This window comes from Gastrolobium bilobum, unplaced genomic scaffold (genome assembly GCF_033153095.1).
Source record: "Gastrolobium bilobum isolate Gb01-03AN ecotype WA unplaced genomic scaffold, APGP_CSIRO_Gbil_v1 utg4792, whole genome shotgun sequence".
Taxonomy (NCBI): Eukaryota; Viridiplantae; Streptophyta; class Magnoliopsida; order Fabales; family Fabaceae; genus Gastrolobium; species Gastrolobium bilobum.
Genome location: NW_026895592.1, coordinates 10,094 through 28,312, shown reverse-complemented (window position 1 = coordinate 28,312; position 18,219 = coordinate 10,094). Strand labels below are relative to the sequence as shown.

Genomic DNA, 18,219 nt, shown 5'->3' with positions numbered 1-18,219 from the left:
GCCTATGTTCTCCTGTATCTGCGGGCATGTCTGGTGCACACCCCTGAGTTTGTACTCCTGTCGCTTGAAACTCTTACATGATTTGGCATACTATTGCAATAACACCTACGACGATAGCTACACTAATCATATCTGCTGCTCTTTTTGTCGTTGAAGAATAAGAATTGGGTCAGTCTCCTACCATAATCCTGCACACATCATACCAACTGGTGAGTTGATCAGGCTCACAGCATAGCAATCTGTATGCACGAGTATGAATACAAGTAGACCAACACCAACAAACAAGCAAACAACAACAAACAAAATTATAATTTCTGAGGATAGATTTTTATAAAAAAAAACTATACGTCATGGTTATTTTTTATTTAATAAGATCAAATTTTTAATATTGATATAACTAGGAATTAATACTTGTTTTTTTATCATATCATAGCACAGCAAAATATTATTCACAATCTCTTTTTTTTCTCTTCTTTTGTTTAAATCCTTGATTATTATGTTAGCAACATTTAAATAAAAAGGAAAAAAGACATGAAGAATCCATTTTTTATCTATATGATTAATTTTAGACCAATCTAGCTAAAGGATCACTCGAAAGATTGTGCCAACTTTTATATAACCTTTTCTTCGGATATAACGCTATATATATATAAATCAAAGTAATGTGCATAGGAAAACCACTGATCCATCAAGAAAGTACTGATAACCATGGAACTTTAGACCCGAGCAGCATTAAATTTAGAGCTCAACTTTAATTGACTTTAACGGCTACCCTCAAAACATAGAAGATTCTCTCCACATTGCATGCATAAACCCCACCCATAACGTAATGCCTTCTCTTTCGGTAAGGGCATGCTTTAAAGTGTTCATAGACTTGATCTCATCTCGCATGCATTTCAGTTATTATAGTTTTACTTTTACTACTAAATCCATGGTTTTGTGCTTATAACACAAATTCAACTAAAAGAAATAAACACCTAATTCTTATATTACCAAATGCAGAAGTTCTAACCATTAATCCCTTATTGAAAAACCCAATATTATATCTTACTCATTTTGTCATAGCTATAATATAATATGCATTGTGAATAAAATTGATTCATAGAAAAACCCACGTCTTATAATTGATATAAACTAGGTACTAACTTAGTACTGATCGAGTAACTTCTTTTGATGGAGGAAACATCAATCCATCAGGACACGTTATATGTATATATCATCAATTATCTTTTGTGCTTTTATGATTGAGAGTAAAAAAAACATGCACGAACTCATATGAATCAAAAGAGAGATCAATTGTAGAAATAAGTGCCATAGTTGCTTTCAATATTAAACCATGTTTAAGACAGGTGTATATATATGTATTTCTAAAGCAAAGCAAGTTGGTCAGTAGATTCCCGTTCCCTACTTATTTAGAAAAGAAGGCTTTAACACTTTAGACAAGAGCATCATACTGAAGCATTGCTTGAAGATTCGCTCACATAGATATTGAGCTTTAGTATTCAATGAAGTAGCTTGCTTCATCTTTTCTAATTATTCAATATTGTTTCACCTTATAATGCACTTTATAATTATAATCTATTTTGCTTCGAGTTCGAGAAGAGGCTATAGTATAGAGTATGAAGATGAAAATCTAGCAAGAAACGAAATGGATGATTATAGGCGAAATGATTTTCCGTGACAACTTACTGTTACTGGCATCGGTGTAGAAAATTTTAGTTACATATTGAACTTCCTAAGTTAGTGTGAATTTAATTTTTAACGGTCTTTCTCACTAAATTTTTTGGCTCCAACATTAGGCAAGGGAAGTAAAAATAAAAAATAAGTTAAGAGATAAAGTATCAATTTTTTTTTTCAAATTTATTATCTTTGCTTTTTCACTCTAATTACTTCGCATTCAAATCACGATTCTTATTGGACGAACTGTGGAGACGGCCTAATATTATTGTGGGCCCGGGCTTATTTTATTAGCTCTCTTGTTAGTAGTTTGGGTTTGGGGCTATAAATAATTACCGTTGCTTTTTATATTCTGTTTATAAACATGTTTTATGACAAATGTGACGAGAAGAGTATAATGAAACATTGCTGGACATAATCCACTTTAGGTGAAGTAGAATAGATGTCTCATTTTTTTTTTCCTTCTCTCTTTTTTTATTTTACAATTATATGTGTGATTTTTTCGTTCTCAACACACTCACGGTATTTATTCATCTCAAAAAACCAAAATTTGAACCATCAAAAAAACATACCTACACTCAAGAGCCATGAAAAATTAAAAAGAAATATAAATATTCAGTTGTGAATTAACTCACACATCCTCAATCAAATTCTCAAGTAACCAACATCATCAAATCCCTAAATACACACATCATTCTTCCACCAGAAACCCCCATCAATATTAAAGACACTAACATAAAACACTAGCTAACACATCATCCAAGGGTCCTGTCAATATGCCTTTCATCCATGCGGTCAAGCCACCTACCAAGAATTCATTCCCTTGCTTCCATAGGCATTGTGTAAAAGGGTACTTTAGTTAATATCCCTAATTGCTGGAACCAACTAGGGAAGAGAAAAGGAAAGATAGCATAACGAATTTAAAAAAAAAAAAATTAAAAAAAAAATGATACATTGGTCTCTTAATTAACTGATTTTTCTGTTTTCATTTTGGTCCATTAAATGTCAGAACCACATTAGCCGTTTGTGTCACATCCTCATGTTTTATAAGTTGGAATAATGAAATTACAATGAGAATTTAATTAGTTAACGATTCTTGCAAATTAACCAAAGAAAGAAGAAGATGTTAGAAAATCAAATTGAAGGGGAAAGAGGGGGGGGGGGGGGGGGGGGGGGGGGGGGGGGGGGGGGGGGGTTAAAGAATCAAAGTACTCCTTTTGACTTAACAATATACACATGTTCTTTTGTTTTTTCAATAAAGATAGTCCACATTGGACCTTTTTTTTATACTTCGGTCAAGCTCAATTGAATCGGTTCAATGCATCATGTATCGCTTCATTGTATATTCCGTGCCATTAATGCAAAGTCTTGTTGTTACTGGGTCCAACAGTCTTGGCTATTTGGGCCCAAACTACTAAAGTGGAAACGAGCTTCATCATGTATTGAGTGCGCTAATGGAGTTAAGAAGCAACATCAATAAAAATTACATGATGTATCAGTAGGTCTTGCGTTTATGACTAAAAAAAATCTTAAATTGTATATATATATATATATATATTGGGAAAAATATTTGTAATTTTAAATGATAGAAAGTTATGTCATTTTAAAAGAGATACAGACACAGAAAATTTGAATTTTAAATTAAAAAAAACCACTCACTTTCTCTCTTCCATGATTTCTGTTTTTCTGTGTTTATCTCTCTCCTAAAATGACATAACTTATGTCATTTAAAATGACAAACACCTAACCCATATATATTTAAGGTGGAATATAACTCCAAACTTCATAGTTAACTTCTTAAGTAAATATTGGCTGTATAATCAATATTAAAATCTGATAGGGGAAGGTGATGAAACACAATTAAATGTCAACAGCTTAGCTGTATTTATATCTTCGTTTTATTTAAAATTTGAATGTCTTGCTTATACAAGAAAAACAATTTCTGATTCAATAATTTTAAATAAAAAAAACACATTTAGAACGATTTTTTTTAAAAAAAAGAAAAAAAGAAATATCCCTCTAAAACAAATTGTTACAGAACAAGAGAACATGCTAAGAATTAAAATAGCTGTTACCAAACTAGTGAGCCTCGTATGTTTTTGGAGGCCCTAAGCAGATATTGAAGCCCAACATAGTGAGAAAATGAATGACCTAACAAAACAAAAACAAAAAGCCCAAACCATGAAGATGCTGAGTTTGGCATCGTCTTTGTCTTCGATGTTGTGGTGGTCTCCACATATCCCACTAGAGTGGAAGCTTGTACCACGTTCTCTCTCTACTGTGCTCACACCCACGAGGCTCACGTTTCTGGGCATTAGGTGAAACTCGTAAACAAGTTTCAACCATTTTTATTTTCTGCTTATGATGGAATATATTTTAACATTTATATTGTTCTTTCTTGCTGTGTGGTTGAAGAAGCCCACGAATTGTTTGACATAATGCCTGAATGATTTACAACAAATATGGACATGTTTTCTGTATTGATCAAAATGATTGTGAGGCTCTGATATAATAGGTGGTTTTCTGTATAAAATTATTTTGTAAGATAAATTCATGTTAAAGGAGGCATTCGTAACTTTTTGACTTCTTTACCATTTTTTCACCTCAGCTCTTAAAATGTTGTTATTCACGTGGATATTGCTATGAGAAGCACGTGTGTTTGAATGCTCGAGCGTGTCATGACACCACCCTATTCATGTCTGCTAATTTACTGAGCATCCAGTATGCTTTTTGTTTGTTTTTCTTTTGTTCTAATGTGAAAATATTTGGCTAGATTGACTTCAGGACATTTCTTTTCTCTGTATATTATGATGTTTTCTTTTAACCTTTATACATAATATAGGCTTAGGATCATTTAAACCAATGTAAGTTACACTCTCAATCTTGACTGTCAATCTCACTTCTATCTAAGGATTTATTTTTTTAGTTACATGAGTCATTGGATATTAGTGGATCAATGGTCAAGATTGAGTGTAAAACTTCTTATTCTTACACCGATGTAAGTGTAACCTGTCCCTCATATATATAGGGAGAGATAGGATATTATGCCTACCTAGATTCAAATCTAATGATATTGGGGGAGGAGTAGATAGAATAAGCATGAAAAAAGGTATATATATATATATATATATATATATATATGAGGTAGGATCCTTTGACACCGGTGTCAAATTTTAATTTTGACACCTCATCTAAGAGCCGTTAGATCAAAAAAGATCAATGGTGTCACATGTTTGCAAATCAGAGTCGTTGATCTTTTTTGATCTAACGGCTCTCAGATGAGGTGTCAAAATTGAAATTTGACACCGATGTCAAAGGATCCTACCTCTATATATATATATATATATATATATATATATATATATATATATATATATATATATATATATATATATATATATATATATATATATATACTGTGTGATATTTATTTGATATATAAGAAATGAAGAAGTGTAACTACCTCTTGATAGTTCCATTTGCACCTTCATGGACACAGATGAGGAGAGTTTACATGATGCTATTGGAATCATTTTCCTCTATGTGTCTACGTTTCTGTGTGAATAAATCAATTCATCAGTGATTTTGGCTTCTTGATCGAAGTTGTTTCAAATGTACTCACCACCATTCTAAGAGGTTTTTGTTTAGATTTTTTTTCCTTCAAAACAGAAAGGTCCTGATAATATACGAGGCACTTTCTTTCATTGGCTTTAGAATTACATTGAGTAGGCAAATTGAAATACCCTATGTGTTGCTTGCATATATTCCAACTGTAATTTTAAGATGTTTAAGGAAATTTAACAGTGGATGATCATGCACCTGTAACCTGCGTGCTAATATAATGTGAATTATGTATAGTAGAAGACTAGGAAGTAAGAACCATTTTTCAAGTTTTCATTTATAATATTATTTAGACTATGCAATCCATATTTATTCCTGGTATTATTATTATATTCTATAGATATTTTTGTATATTTTCTTTGTCTGTGATATTCTTGATGTTATGAATTTGTGATGGCCTGACAAGTAATATTTTACATTTACCTACATTCCTAGGCTGGAGATCTTTCTTGTTTGACCTTACTAATTCTTGATAGAAGAAAGACTAATGGCACTTTCAATGAGCTTGGTCTCTGTAGGCCTCAGATTTGGCTCAATTCCTAAAACCAGAGTCAATGTCACTGGAAGGTTTATATCCAGATCTTCAACGGGGCTTCGCATTCGAGCTGTGCAAGAGAATGATGGACCACGCAGACTAGTGGACATTATTAGACTCGTGCCTGAGCTCTCAAGGAATTACTTTAGAAGTCCTTCTCGGAGGGCTTTGTTTGGTGGAATCTCCTTGTTGGGTGGATTTTATGTTGCACAAACAATCTCTCTGTCTTTTGGAGCTCTAGGAGTCAATGATGTTATTGCTGCAGTGTTGTGTGTTCTTCTTACAGAGTATGTGACTAAGTTCTATTACAGTAGGCCAAAAGTCACTTTCCCAGTTGCTCTTCTCAACAACTTTAAAATGGGTTTCACCTATGGACTCTTCATTGATGCCTTTAAGCTTGCTAGTTGATCTTTAACATCCAAATGCAACTTCTCAAGATTCATGTTTACCCGGTCACTTTCCAAAATTGATTACCACCAAGCTTGTACATGTTAGAACTGGTTAACATCTAAATGCAACTTCTCAAGATTCATGCTTACCTGGTCGGTCTCCAAAATTGGTTTGCTTGTGTTTAAACACCAAGCTTGTACATGTTAGAAATGCCTCTAGAACTATTTCTATAGTTCTATTTCATGTACATCATCCATAATTCCTGTATTCCATAACGCGTAAAAATTATTTTTCCCTTGTATTCTTATATTTCCTTTTCTTGGTAATTTGTTTGGCTATTTTGATCTCTTCACTATTCTTCTGTACCTGTTGGGTTCTAAAAATATGTACCTCTTTATATTGGTGCCACAAAATTGGAGTTATGAGCCTATGATCACATTTGAAAGGTTCTGAATCGTAAGATTCATGACTATAATGAAATTTGAAAGAAAAATAAAGATGGGTAATTGGGTATAAGAAATAACTAAAAGATTACATCTCTGAATGAAGTCTGAAATCTAAAGCGTGGAGCTCTTTGAATATTTTTCTAAGAAAACTTTTCTTGTTCAAGTCTCCGGCTGAACTTAGTTTGAAAACTTTTTCTAGTAGATTCTCTGGATTCTTGTGTGCCAAGTCTCTATTTTTCAGATTTATACCAGTTCTTTTATTACCTTGGTGAAGAAATTTGTAGTAAATTGAATATTTTTTCTTAAGGGATTTGTATTAATTTGATCTCTGTTTCCTTTGTAATGTCTCTATTTTCTTAATTACTAGTGACTTTTTAAATTTGCTTTTGAATTTGAATCGTAAGTTATATCTATATTTCCTTAATTAATAGTGCCTTTCCATATTTATTTTTGAATTCAAATGACAAATCGAATTGAATTGAATTGTAGTTGTAATTTTTAAATTAAAATTTGCAAATCTTGAGTTGAATTTTGAATTAGTAGAGGCCCTCAATGTCTTAGAATCCAACATTGTTGTCAGCGTTAACTCAATACAGGTAATGTATGGTCATCAAATCCCTCACAGCATCCTAGGTAATGGCAAAAAAAAAAAAAATAGCTGGAATTTTAAATGATGTTTCTCGCTTGGTTGATATCATCTTTATGAATGTTAGGTGATGGTATTAATCCCGTGGATCTTGAGTCCTTATCAATATGTGTTGTGAAGAATCTTCTAAGCATGAATCATCATTATATATATTTATATATATATATATATATGCTTATCATTTCTCAAGCTGCTTGAGACAATGTTATCTTCGGCTACTAAATCATGACTGTACAAAAATGGATTAATAATAATAAAGGAAGAAAGAAAAGAAAAGAAATCATAATCATTCAAGGTGAATCAATTAATATAAGAAAATAAATAAAACGACGTAGTTTTGGGTGGCCAGAGATAACATTGTCTCAAGCAACTTGAGAAATGTTTTTCCCTATATATTTCTCAAGCTGCTTGAGACAATGTTATCTCTGGCTACTAAATCATAACCATACAAAGATAGATCAATGGTGATAAAGGAAGAGAGAGAAAAAGAAAATCATAATCATTCAAAGGTGAATCAATTAATATAAGGAAATAAATAAATAAAACGACGTAGTTTTGGGATAGCCGAAGATAAACTTATCTCAACCTGCTTGAGAAATGTTTTTCCTATATATATATATATATATATATATATATATATATATATATATATATATAGGGTCAGGATCATTTTACACCAGTGTAAGTTACACTCTCAATCTTGTCCGTTGATCCCATTTATATCTAAGGGTTCAAATTTTTTAGTAATGTGAGTCATTGGATACAAGTGGATCAATGATCAAGATTGAGTGTAAGACTTCTAACTCTTACACCGGTGTAAGAATATCCTGCCCCATATATATATATATATATATATATATATATATATATATATATATATATATATATATATATAGGATTTATCGTTTTTCAAGCTGCTTGAGATAATCTTATCTCCGGCCAGTAAATTATAACCGTACAAAGATGGATCAATGGTGATAAAGGAAGAGAGAGAAAAAGTGAATCATAATCATTCAAAGATGAATCAATTAATATAAGGAAATAAATAAATAAAATGACGTAGTTTTGGGATAGCCGAAGATAAACTTATCTCAAGCTACTTGAGAAATATTTTTCCCATATATATATAGGGTTTTATAATTCTCATTTAACATGAGAATTTGAATTTTGTTACACACACTTCGATTTCCGTGCAAACGTAGGTCCTACACATAATTTTTTCTAACATATGGGTCCCACATATTTTTTGTCTCTACAACATGAGAATTCAATTCTCATGTTGAATGAGAAATATAAAACCCATATATATATATATACATATATATATATATATAGGAAGATTATACTTATAACATTTTTTTTACAACATCCTAGAATCATATTTTAACACCGTTGATTTCCGCCAATCAACGGTTATCATTTATTGTGAATTAATAATTAATTAATGAGTTTAATTTGTGAAAATCATAACTGTTGATTGAGGAAAATTAACAGTGTTAAGATATGGTTGTAAGAGGTTGTAAAAAAAAAGTTGTAAGTATAACATTTCTCATATATATATCATCCTCAACATCAACATCACCTTTATCCCAAATTAATTGGGGTCGGTAATAGAAGAACCCACATGAAAGATACAAAACAGTTGAAAAAGATAAAAATAAATAAATAAATAAATAAATATAAATAAAATAAAATAAATATATATATATATATATATATGTATATATAAATAAATACAAGTAAAAAAGAAAGGGACAAGAAGAAGTGGGAAAAATGAAGGAAAAAAGGACTAAAAAGGGACCATCTTTCTCATATATATATATATATGGGAAATATGACTCTTCTGCAATAGAAAAAAATCTTTTTTCCTACACACTCAATCAAAAATGGGACCCACCAAGAAACATAAGAAAAAATAAAATAAAATAGATGACAGCGCATCACATATGAGTCTGCAGGAAAAAGTTTTTATAGCATAAGACAATACAATCCCTATATATATATATATATATATATATATATATATATATATATATATATGTATACTTTTTTGAGTTTGAGAATTTTGGTTGCTTGGGGAAAAGATTGGATGTTGACTAAAATTAAAAAAAGTTGAGTAGAATATATATGCGTGCATCACGTAATTGATGTATTCATTATTTAATAATATTCTCATTTCCTACACTTTGTAAAATATTAGAGATGCAAATTAAAATAATGTTGAGAAGATCCTTATAAAACAACAGTCCAAACCAATGGAATAATTTAAAAAACGAAGTTGTGAATTCATCTCTCCTTCTCTTCGTTTCATGAACTTTATCCCTCACTTCAAGCCTTCAGCTTTCATTAAATAAATAGGAAATAACTATTGACAGCATCGGGAAACTACTATATGATATTGTGTATATATGTTGAACCGTTGGTTATGTATGAGATTCACGTATGTAACCTCAAGCATGTGATGATCGGGGACGTTTGGTAGAAGAACTTTTTTTTTATCCGAAAATCTCAATTTTCAGAAATATGATGAAAATATTCAGTTTACGATAATATCCGAAAATTAAAAATTTATAAAAATTCAATTTTTCGATATCCTGAAAAATATCGACTACCAAACGTCCAACAATGATATCAACTAAGGCTATGCAAAGAGGTCTCAAGTGATGTATATAACAATGAGAGTAGTGTAAGATACTAAGATAGCTGCAATAACTCTCCAAGTTGACAGAGTAAATGTCATATAAGTAGAGATATATCTGTCTAGAGGAGAAGAGGAGGGGGTATTTATAGGTTTCATGGGAGGATAAGGGAAGAGAGTTAAGTCAACTATCATGGGGAGGAGCCATTTAGCTTGACATTGCAGGCGCAAGGTGCTTTGCACCTGCTACAATGCTGACAGCAAAGTGAAAGTATAAAAAGGGAGGCATTTCGGGTGCCTATTTAGACAAAGGGATGAGTGGGAATTCCAAATAAGACATTATGGTGTCTTATGTTGGAAATCTGTTGTATAGGAAAAAAAACTTTTGGTTCTATAAAGGCACTGAAAATTAGATGTGAAAATGCTATTATAACTATTTACTACCAGTAGTATATACTTATAATATTAAAGTTGTATTTTTTTTATTTCTTTCTCTCTCCAAAAATCATGTATGCTAATGTGGTCTCTCCCTATTGGTCGGTTGTGATGCACTTATAGTTGACCCATTGTACATGGCCTAACCATTGATTCAAGAAGCTCGTAGTCAACTAGAGTTGTGGCCCAATAAGAATGACCCAATTGTTGAAAAAGGCAATGATTTGAATATAACAAATTACAATCGAATCCAAGTCCCAATAAAGCAGCAGATGTGATTGAGATTTATTTGGAAAGAAAATGAAAGCAACATATTTGGCGTGATTTGAGATTAAAGATTTGGGATGTATTTTGAATTATTTATTTGTAATTTTTTATTTATTTTAAATGTTAATTACTGTTATATTTATTTTAGAAAGTTTTATTATTTTTAGAATTTTAGATTTTGAATTTTGAATCAATTTGTAATTAGTCTATAAAAGAGTGCTTATGACCCTTATTCTAGGAGTTGAATTTTGATATTTTGTTAATAGAAATTGAGAACCAGAGGGTTACTCTTTTAGAAAATTCCAACTTTATGTTTAGCCACTTTTCTATGCGCTTTCGGCATCAGGTTGCACCCACTAGTCAGTATTGCACAAAAAGTTTTCTCATTGCATAGGTGCTAGTATGGCAACACTATCAAAGTAGGGTCAGCCTATTGGACCGGCCAGAACATACGTGTACATTAAGTTAATAATAAATAAATATTAAAATCATAATTTTAATTAATAAAGTAAGTGTAAATTCTTTTTCAAAAATAGTATATTCAAAATATAATTGTAGTCCTTTTTACTTTATGAGTCATATTGAGCTCTGCGAAAGAGAAAAAAAAATTGAGGTAAGACAAACATCACATCAAACAATATCGTAATCCTAAATCAGAATTTCATTTGAGCAATGTTATAAAAATCGGATCGAGCCGGCCAGATCGACTCAAAAAATTGATGAATCGATCATGTAATCAGTTTGATTTTCATATTAGACCGGCCATGTTACAGAACTGGTACGACCCGGCTAGTTTTTGTAAAAACCGGTGAACCAACCCAGTTTATAAAAAAAAAACTAATTTATTCTCATCAATTGATTTCTTTTTTTTCGCTCTCAAACACAAATAGTTTGTTTTTTTTTTTTGAAATATTTAAATGATTTGTAGCTTATTAACTTACATAGATTATGTACCTATAACACTAATATTATCTTGGGTATGCAATATGCAGAGAATTTTGATTTGATTTATAGGTAGAGATATCATTTACTGAATCTGAAACACCAATATCACGGATATTATATGTTTGATTAATCTTTTGTTGGACAATGATCTGTAATTTATTATTTTTCATATTAAAATATTGGAAAAAGTTCACCAATGCCCTTGTGATTTGCTTCAGAATCACCTATGCCCCTGTGATTTTTTTTATCACATATGCCCCTGTGCTTTTTAAAAAATAAAAAACCACAGGGACATATGTGATAAAAAAACATACCCTTTTGCAAACCACAGGGGCATATGTAATAGAAAAAAAAAACACAGAGGTATAAGTGATTCTGAAGCAAACCACAGGGACATTGGTGAACTTTTTTCTAAAATATTTGAAATTGGTATCATTTTTTTTACAAGTATTTAAGTATATTTATAGTTTTTTTAATATAAATTATTAATTTACATATATTTATCGGATCATGCGATTGAACCAGTGACTCATTGATTGAACCAATAACTCAATAATCCAATACTTCAACCGATCCGGATTTAATAAGATTGCATTTAAATCGTCTCAATCAGAATTCTATTTCGCTTAGAAAGCACTAAACCATGTTCCCCATTAGCGAGGTGCCTTTTATTGTATCTGTCCAAACAAAATAAAGAAAAAACTTCTGCTATTCCGCTGAAAGATTGCTTTCCCCACCAGCAAGTGAGCATCACGTTTCCCCACCCAACAAAAAAAAAAAAGAGTAAGTTTCATTTTAGGGAAATATAAAAGTGTTAAGTGTGTATCCTTTTAAAAGATATAAGTTATATCTTTTTAGATTTTTATATTATATACTAAGAGTAGTATATAGTAATAATATGAAGAAAAAAAATTCTCTTTCTACATCAGCTGAAGTGACTAAGAAGCAGTGTTATTAAACCCGGCCCGGGCATCGACCCGATCGGGTCACTGGTCGGACCGGTTGACCCGGATATATATATATATATATATATATATATATATATATATATGAACATATAAATTTAATTATATTATTCATATCTAAAATGAATTAAACAAAATTCATTAAATAAGCTAAAAACATGAAGCATAAATAAAAAAAAATGCATGCTATTACTATGTCAATTTAAATTGGAACTCAAAATCCTCCTAAACATACCTCTCAATGACATTGAACTCGTATTTTTCAAATTCAATTACATTAAAAATGACATATGTCACAATCTCTTAATTTATTATTCCACAAATTGCTTCAGTATTGGAAGTTGAAATTTAAGGTCATTGTAGAAGAGTATAATAGCAAATAAGATTACAAAAAAAAATTAAAATGAGTTCTATATTTTTTTGACAAAAACAATTTTGGTTTTTTTTCTTAAAAATGGATGACCCGACCGGGTCACTGGGTCACCGGGTTAGGCCGGTTTTGTCCAGGTCGATGCATGACCGGTCCAATGCTTGACTCGAACCGGTCTGATGACCGGGTTCCGGGTCGACTCGGCCGGGTCGGGCCGGGTTTTACAACACTGCTAAGAAGAGAAAAAAAATAACTTTTCATATTATAACTATGGGGTTTGCATTCATCATGTAACATGACAGAAAAAAATTTCTACACACACAACATTTTGTGGGGCCTGCATTTTTTTAAGCAACAAAAAAAAATAAGGCACGAAAAATGAATCTCTATAACATGACACAATCACTTTTCCTACAACATAACTCTTATAAAATCTTATAACTATATACTTCTCATAGTACTCAATGTTAAAAATTAAAAGGACACAACTTGTGTTCTTTAAAAGGACAAACCTTTTTGCATATAAAAATCATATGGTAGGAAGGAAAATTGGGTCATGTTACAGATTGTAACTATATATTATGGATAGTACTTATTCATAATATTAAAGTTGTTTTTTTCTCTTCATTAACTCAACCGATAATCTTATGAGAAAAGAGACAAAAAAATAGCTTTTAATATTACAACTATGTATTACTCATAATATATAATATATTTTTGTAGGACCAAATTTTTTTTCTGCAATATGACGGATCACAAACCCTTTTAAGGACATCTTGGGTGGGCAAGATGGGTTATATTACTCTCCGATAACGTGAGAGTAATTGTCTGCAGAAAAAAAAAAGATAAAAAAACTTACTCTCCTTTTATATGAGAGTACACAAAATGATAACAATTCTCATAAACTCATATCATAAATAAGATAATGTTATCTTATTCACTATTTGAATTTAAGTGTCATGATATAATATAAATAAATAAAAATTATTTTTTAATATAATTTCATATGAATTTTTTAGAGGGATTATCGTTTTTCCTATCACAGGAGATAAAGTTATCCTCTGTAACTCCAAAATGGCGTCGTTTTGAGGTTCTATAAAAAATATAGGGTATTTTAATAAAATTCGTAATACAAGAGGAGAGTATAAATTCCAAAATAGTCTGAATTTTTTTCCTAAATTTAAAAACGATGTCATTTTGAGGATGTGTTTTCTCTTGAAAGAGAAATATTTTTCCCTTTTTAAATTGATTTTTAAATTTTTTTTACTTATTTACATATTAGTTCTCATTTCAAATTTATTAAAATAGAGGAGGTTATATTTAAAATTTATTTTTTCTTACAACTACATTATTTATCGTTAGATCAAAATAAAATCAACAGTTATAAAATAACATCAAGTGAAAGTCGCTGATTTGATTTTGATCCAACGACAAAGAATATGGTTGTAAAGGAAAATAGGTTGTAAATATAACTAGGGGTGTGCAAAAAAAATGGTTCACTTGCCCTGCCCTTGATCTGACCTTGACCTGACCGATAAATACTTACTTTTTTTAACTAGTTTTAAATACTGATCCACTTTTATTTGGGTCAGTTTTAGACCTGACTTATTTTAATAATTGACCCAAAACTTGACCCATACCCATTATGTTAAAAAAAATCACAATTGCAGTTTTCGTTTTTAGGGTTCTCAATTCTCTCTTATTTCTTCTCTCTGTTGACATTTTTCCACTCTACCGAAGAGGATCAGCCACCGCAATCACAATTGCAATTCAAGGTATGCTTCTCGACTTTTCTTGTGCTTAATCCCAAGCTGATTGATTGATTTAAACTCATATGGTATGATATGCCTGAATACCTTATTGCTGCCATGTTTTCCTATAATGGTCTTTGTTATTGGCTTTGGATCTAACTCTCTGATCCTTCCAACATTGCCTCCTTCATTTTCATAACAAGTATTAGATTTTCTTTCTCTCTATTCCTTCGTTTTTATTTTATTTTAATGGATTTACATCGTAATGTTTTTTCCTCTTGATTCTTGTTGTTCATCTTCTCTCTAATAGAACTGATGTAACTCGTTGTATTTGGATTTTAAAATTAAATAACCCTTTTTAAAAAAAATTACATTCCTTTATTTATTCAATAAATATCAAATTTATTATATAATTTATATATTTTAAAACAAATAAATAATTAAATTACATGAATTTAAAAATTAAATCAATAACTATACAAAAAAATAAAATTAAAAACATGTGTTGAAACCAAATCAAAAACGGATCAGGTCAGATTTGACCCGATTTTGAAACCAAGTCAGACCCACTCCAGAAATCAAGTCAGGTTAGATCTGACCTGGTTCTGAACTAGTTCAAAAAAATTCAAACTAGGTCAGACCTGACTTGGATTAAATCAAATCGGGTTGGGTCAAAATACCTGACCTATAAAAATCAAGTTGGGTCGAGTCGGCACAAAAAACTGACCCGACCTGACCCATGCACACCCCTAAATATAACCTCTCTCTATTAAATACATAAATAACTTATCAAATTTTTTAAAATAAAAAATATATCTCGTGAATTAAATTTTTGAAAATTATATTTTAAATTGATTGTCAATATTGATGGTCAATGGCCAAAACTTTTTGGTGGTGGTGGAGGCAACAACCGATGCAGTGGATGGCCAGTTGAAGTGGTGGTTGTGCGAGTGGATGACAATGGATGGTGGTTATGACACTAGCAACGGCTAGTGACAATTGTGACGATTGTTGGATGGCGGCGACTGCAACGTCGTAGTGGCGGTGATGATTGATGTCTGGTAATTGGGGGTAGCAATGGCCTGAGGTGGTGGCTAATTGGTGGTGGTGACGGGTAGGGTAGTTGGTGGAAGTGGTGGTGATGGCAACGCTGGCAGTGATTGATGACAATTTTGCTGACTAACCGATGGTGGTGATGGTGGTATCAAAGATGGTTGGTGCTTAATGCTTGGTGACAAAGGGTGGATACTGGATACAACACCGACGGCGGTGGCGGCTAGTTGGTGGCAATGGCTGATTTTCACATGCCGAACAAAACTAATAGAAGAAGAGCATGCGGCTATATTTGGAATGAGAGGGATGTGACATTTGTTATCCTATCTTTTTCATTCCTAACCTGAGTCTCTTCTTAGGTAGTTTATCTTGCTACAGACGGGATAAGAAGAGCCAACAAGATAAGCTTTTCATATCTAATTGTTTCACCAAACAAGGATAAGAGAGACTTTTTGACCATTCAGGGGTGCCTGAATTGTATATTTGTCTATTTGGTACGCCCCTAAAGTTATTTTACGGTGGGGGTGTTTAGATCCCAGACTTCCCAGCTGAATTGCTTTTATATATTTTTAAAATTTTATTGAGTTTTGTAAACCACATTGGGGAACTCATTAATATTATTTTAAGATTATGTGGCTGAGATCGCACCACAAGGCGGGATCTATGAGTTCCCCAATGGGGGTATTCAGAACTCATTAAAAATAAATAAAAAATATAAAAGTAATTTGTGAAACTCATTAAAAAATGAAATAAATATAAAAACAATTTCATGGGGGACATTCCGAGGAACTAAATGTCCCCATTGGAAAATAACTTTAGAGATATAGCAAACATGAAAAATACACATAGTAACACCCCCAAATGGTGAAATAGCCGTATAAGAGAAAGATATGATAGTTTATCCTATCATGTCCACCAAACCAATGGGCTCTGTATAAGTAAAGGTATATTTATTTCTTTATTTTAATGGGAAGAATTCATAATACAATTTTTTTATACTCGAGTGCAGTGTTATTAAACCCGACCCGGGCATCGATCCGGTCGGGGTACTGGGTCACTGGGTTACTGGTCCAACCGGTGGGTCACTGGTCAGACCGGTTGACCCGGATATATATAGATATATAAAAATATATATAAATATGTGTTGGGTTTCTTCCTTCAATGCTAAGCCAAGCCCATTTGAGGGGATTCCTAAAAACCCTAACCCCAATTTCCACCTCCTCTATATATACTCATTAGTTGTGGGTGGAAGCTAGGTCATATGAGAGAATTTTATTTGACAGATATTTGAGAGAAAATTGTTTGAGCAAAGCTTTATGCTTTGCATTTGAAAGATCTCTAAAGAGAGTTTGAGTGAAACATCTCTAGGGAGGTTTGATTATCACCATTGTTGGAGAGGTTGAGTTAACCACCACATTGGTGATTCTGATTATTTGTAACCATTATTTTCATAGTGGATTTCTGATCTGGACTAGGTCCCGTGGGTTTTTACCTTTTCATTGAAGAAGATTTTCCCACGTTAAATCTGGTTGTGTTCTTCTTCTCTCTCCTGTGTTTACGTTTTGTTTTTCCGCTGCGCTACCCGACCTGGTAAAGTTCAGGCCGAGGTATTGCCGAGATCTGAGATCGAGGATCTCATTGACTGACTTTCGCAAAGGCCCCTGAGCCGATCTGAGGGAACCGATTTTTCCCAGCAGTGGTATCAGAGCCCGAGTTCGACGGGTTCTGAGGGAGAGGAGATGGAGACCAGTGGCATAACCAATGATGGAGACATGTTCAAGTTGACCGCAGATAATTTCACCTATTGGAGACCGATGATGCAAGATCATCTCTACTGCAAAGATTTACATGAGCCCATTATCCTGGATGAGAGACCAGCAGGCAAGACCGATAAGGAGTGGGAGATCCTGAGTCAGAAGGCTGTAGCCACGATCAGGAAATATATTGATAAAAGCCTCTTTGAGCACGTGTCCGAATTCACGAACGCGTATTAGTTGTGGATGAAGTTGGAGTCCATGATTCAGAAGAAGACTCCCAGGAATAAAGCATACCTGGTTCGCCGACTTGTGAAGCTTGAATACAAGGACGACATGAGCATAATTGAACACCTCAACACCTATAAAGGTGTTGTGAATCAGCTATTAAAAGCTGGGATGAAAATTGATGATGAGATGCAGGCTTTGTTGCTGTTGAGCTCGCTGCCAGAAAGCTGGGATACTCTGGTGGTGACTTTGAGTAATTCAGCTCCAGAAGGAAAGTTGAAGATGGATGTCGTGACAGACAGCCTCCTGAGCGAAGAAGTCAGGAGAAGAGAACGAGGTGTTTCGAGCACGTCTGAGGCCAACGTTGCTGAGAACAAAGGAAAAACCGACTCTCGGGGTAGAAGCAAAAGCCGGGGTAGAGGTCGTGACAGACGAGACAAGTCCAGAGGTCGGTCAAAGTCAAAATATGAGTTGAAGTGCTTTTACTGTGGAAAGACA

General features: G+C 32.5%; 1 protein-coding gene across 1 annotated transcript; it reads left to right on the top strand.

Moving 5' to 3' along the window:
• Positions 1-3,898: 3,898 nt before the first annotated feature.
• Positions 3,899-6,553, top strand: LOC133318394 (uncharacterized protein ycf20). Its single transcript, XM_061520385.1, has 2 exons — positions 3,899-3,995; positions 5,734-6,553. The coding sequence occupies exon 2, from the start codon at positions 5,786-5,788 to the stop codon at positions 6,239-6,241; it is 456 nt and encodes a 151-aa protein (XP_061376369.1). The 5' UTR covers positions 3,899-3,995; positions 5,734-5,785; the 3' UTR covers positions 6,242-6,553.
• The last annotated feature ends 11,666 nt before the right edge of the window (positions 6,554-18,219 follow it).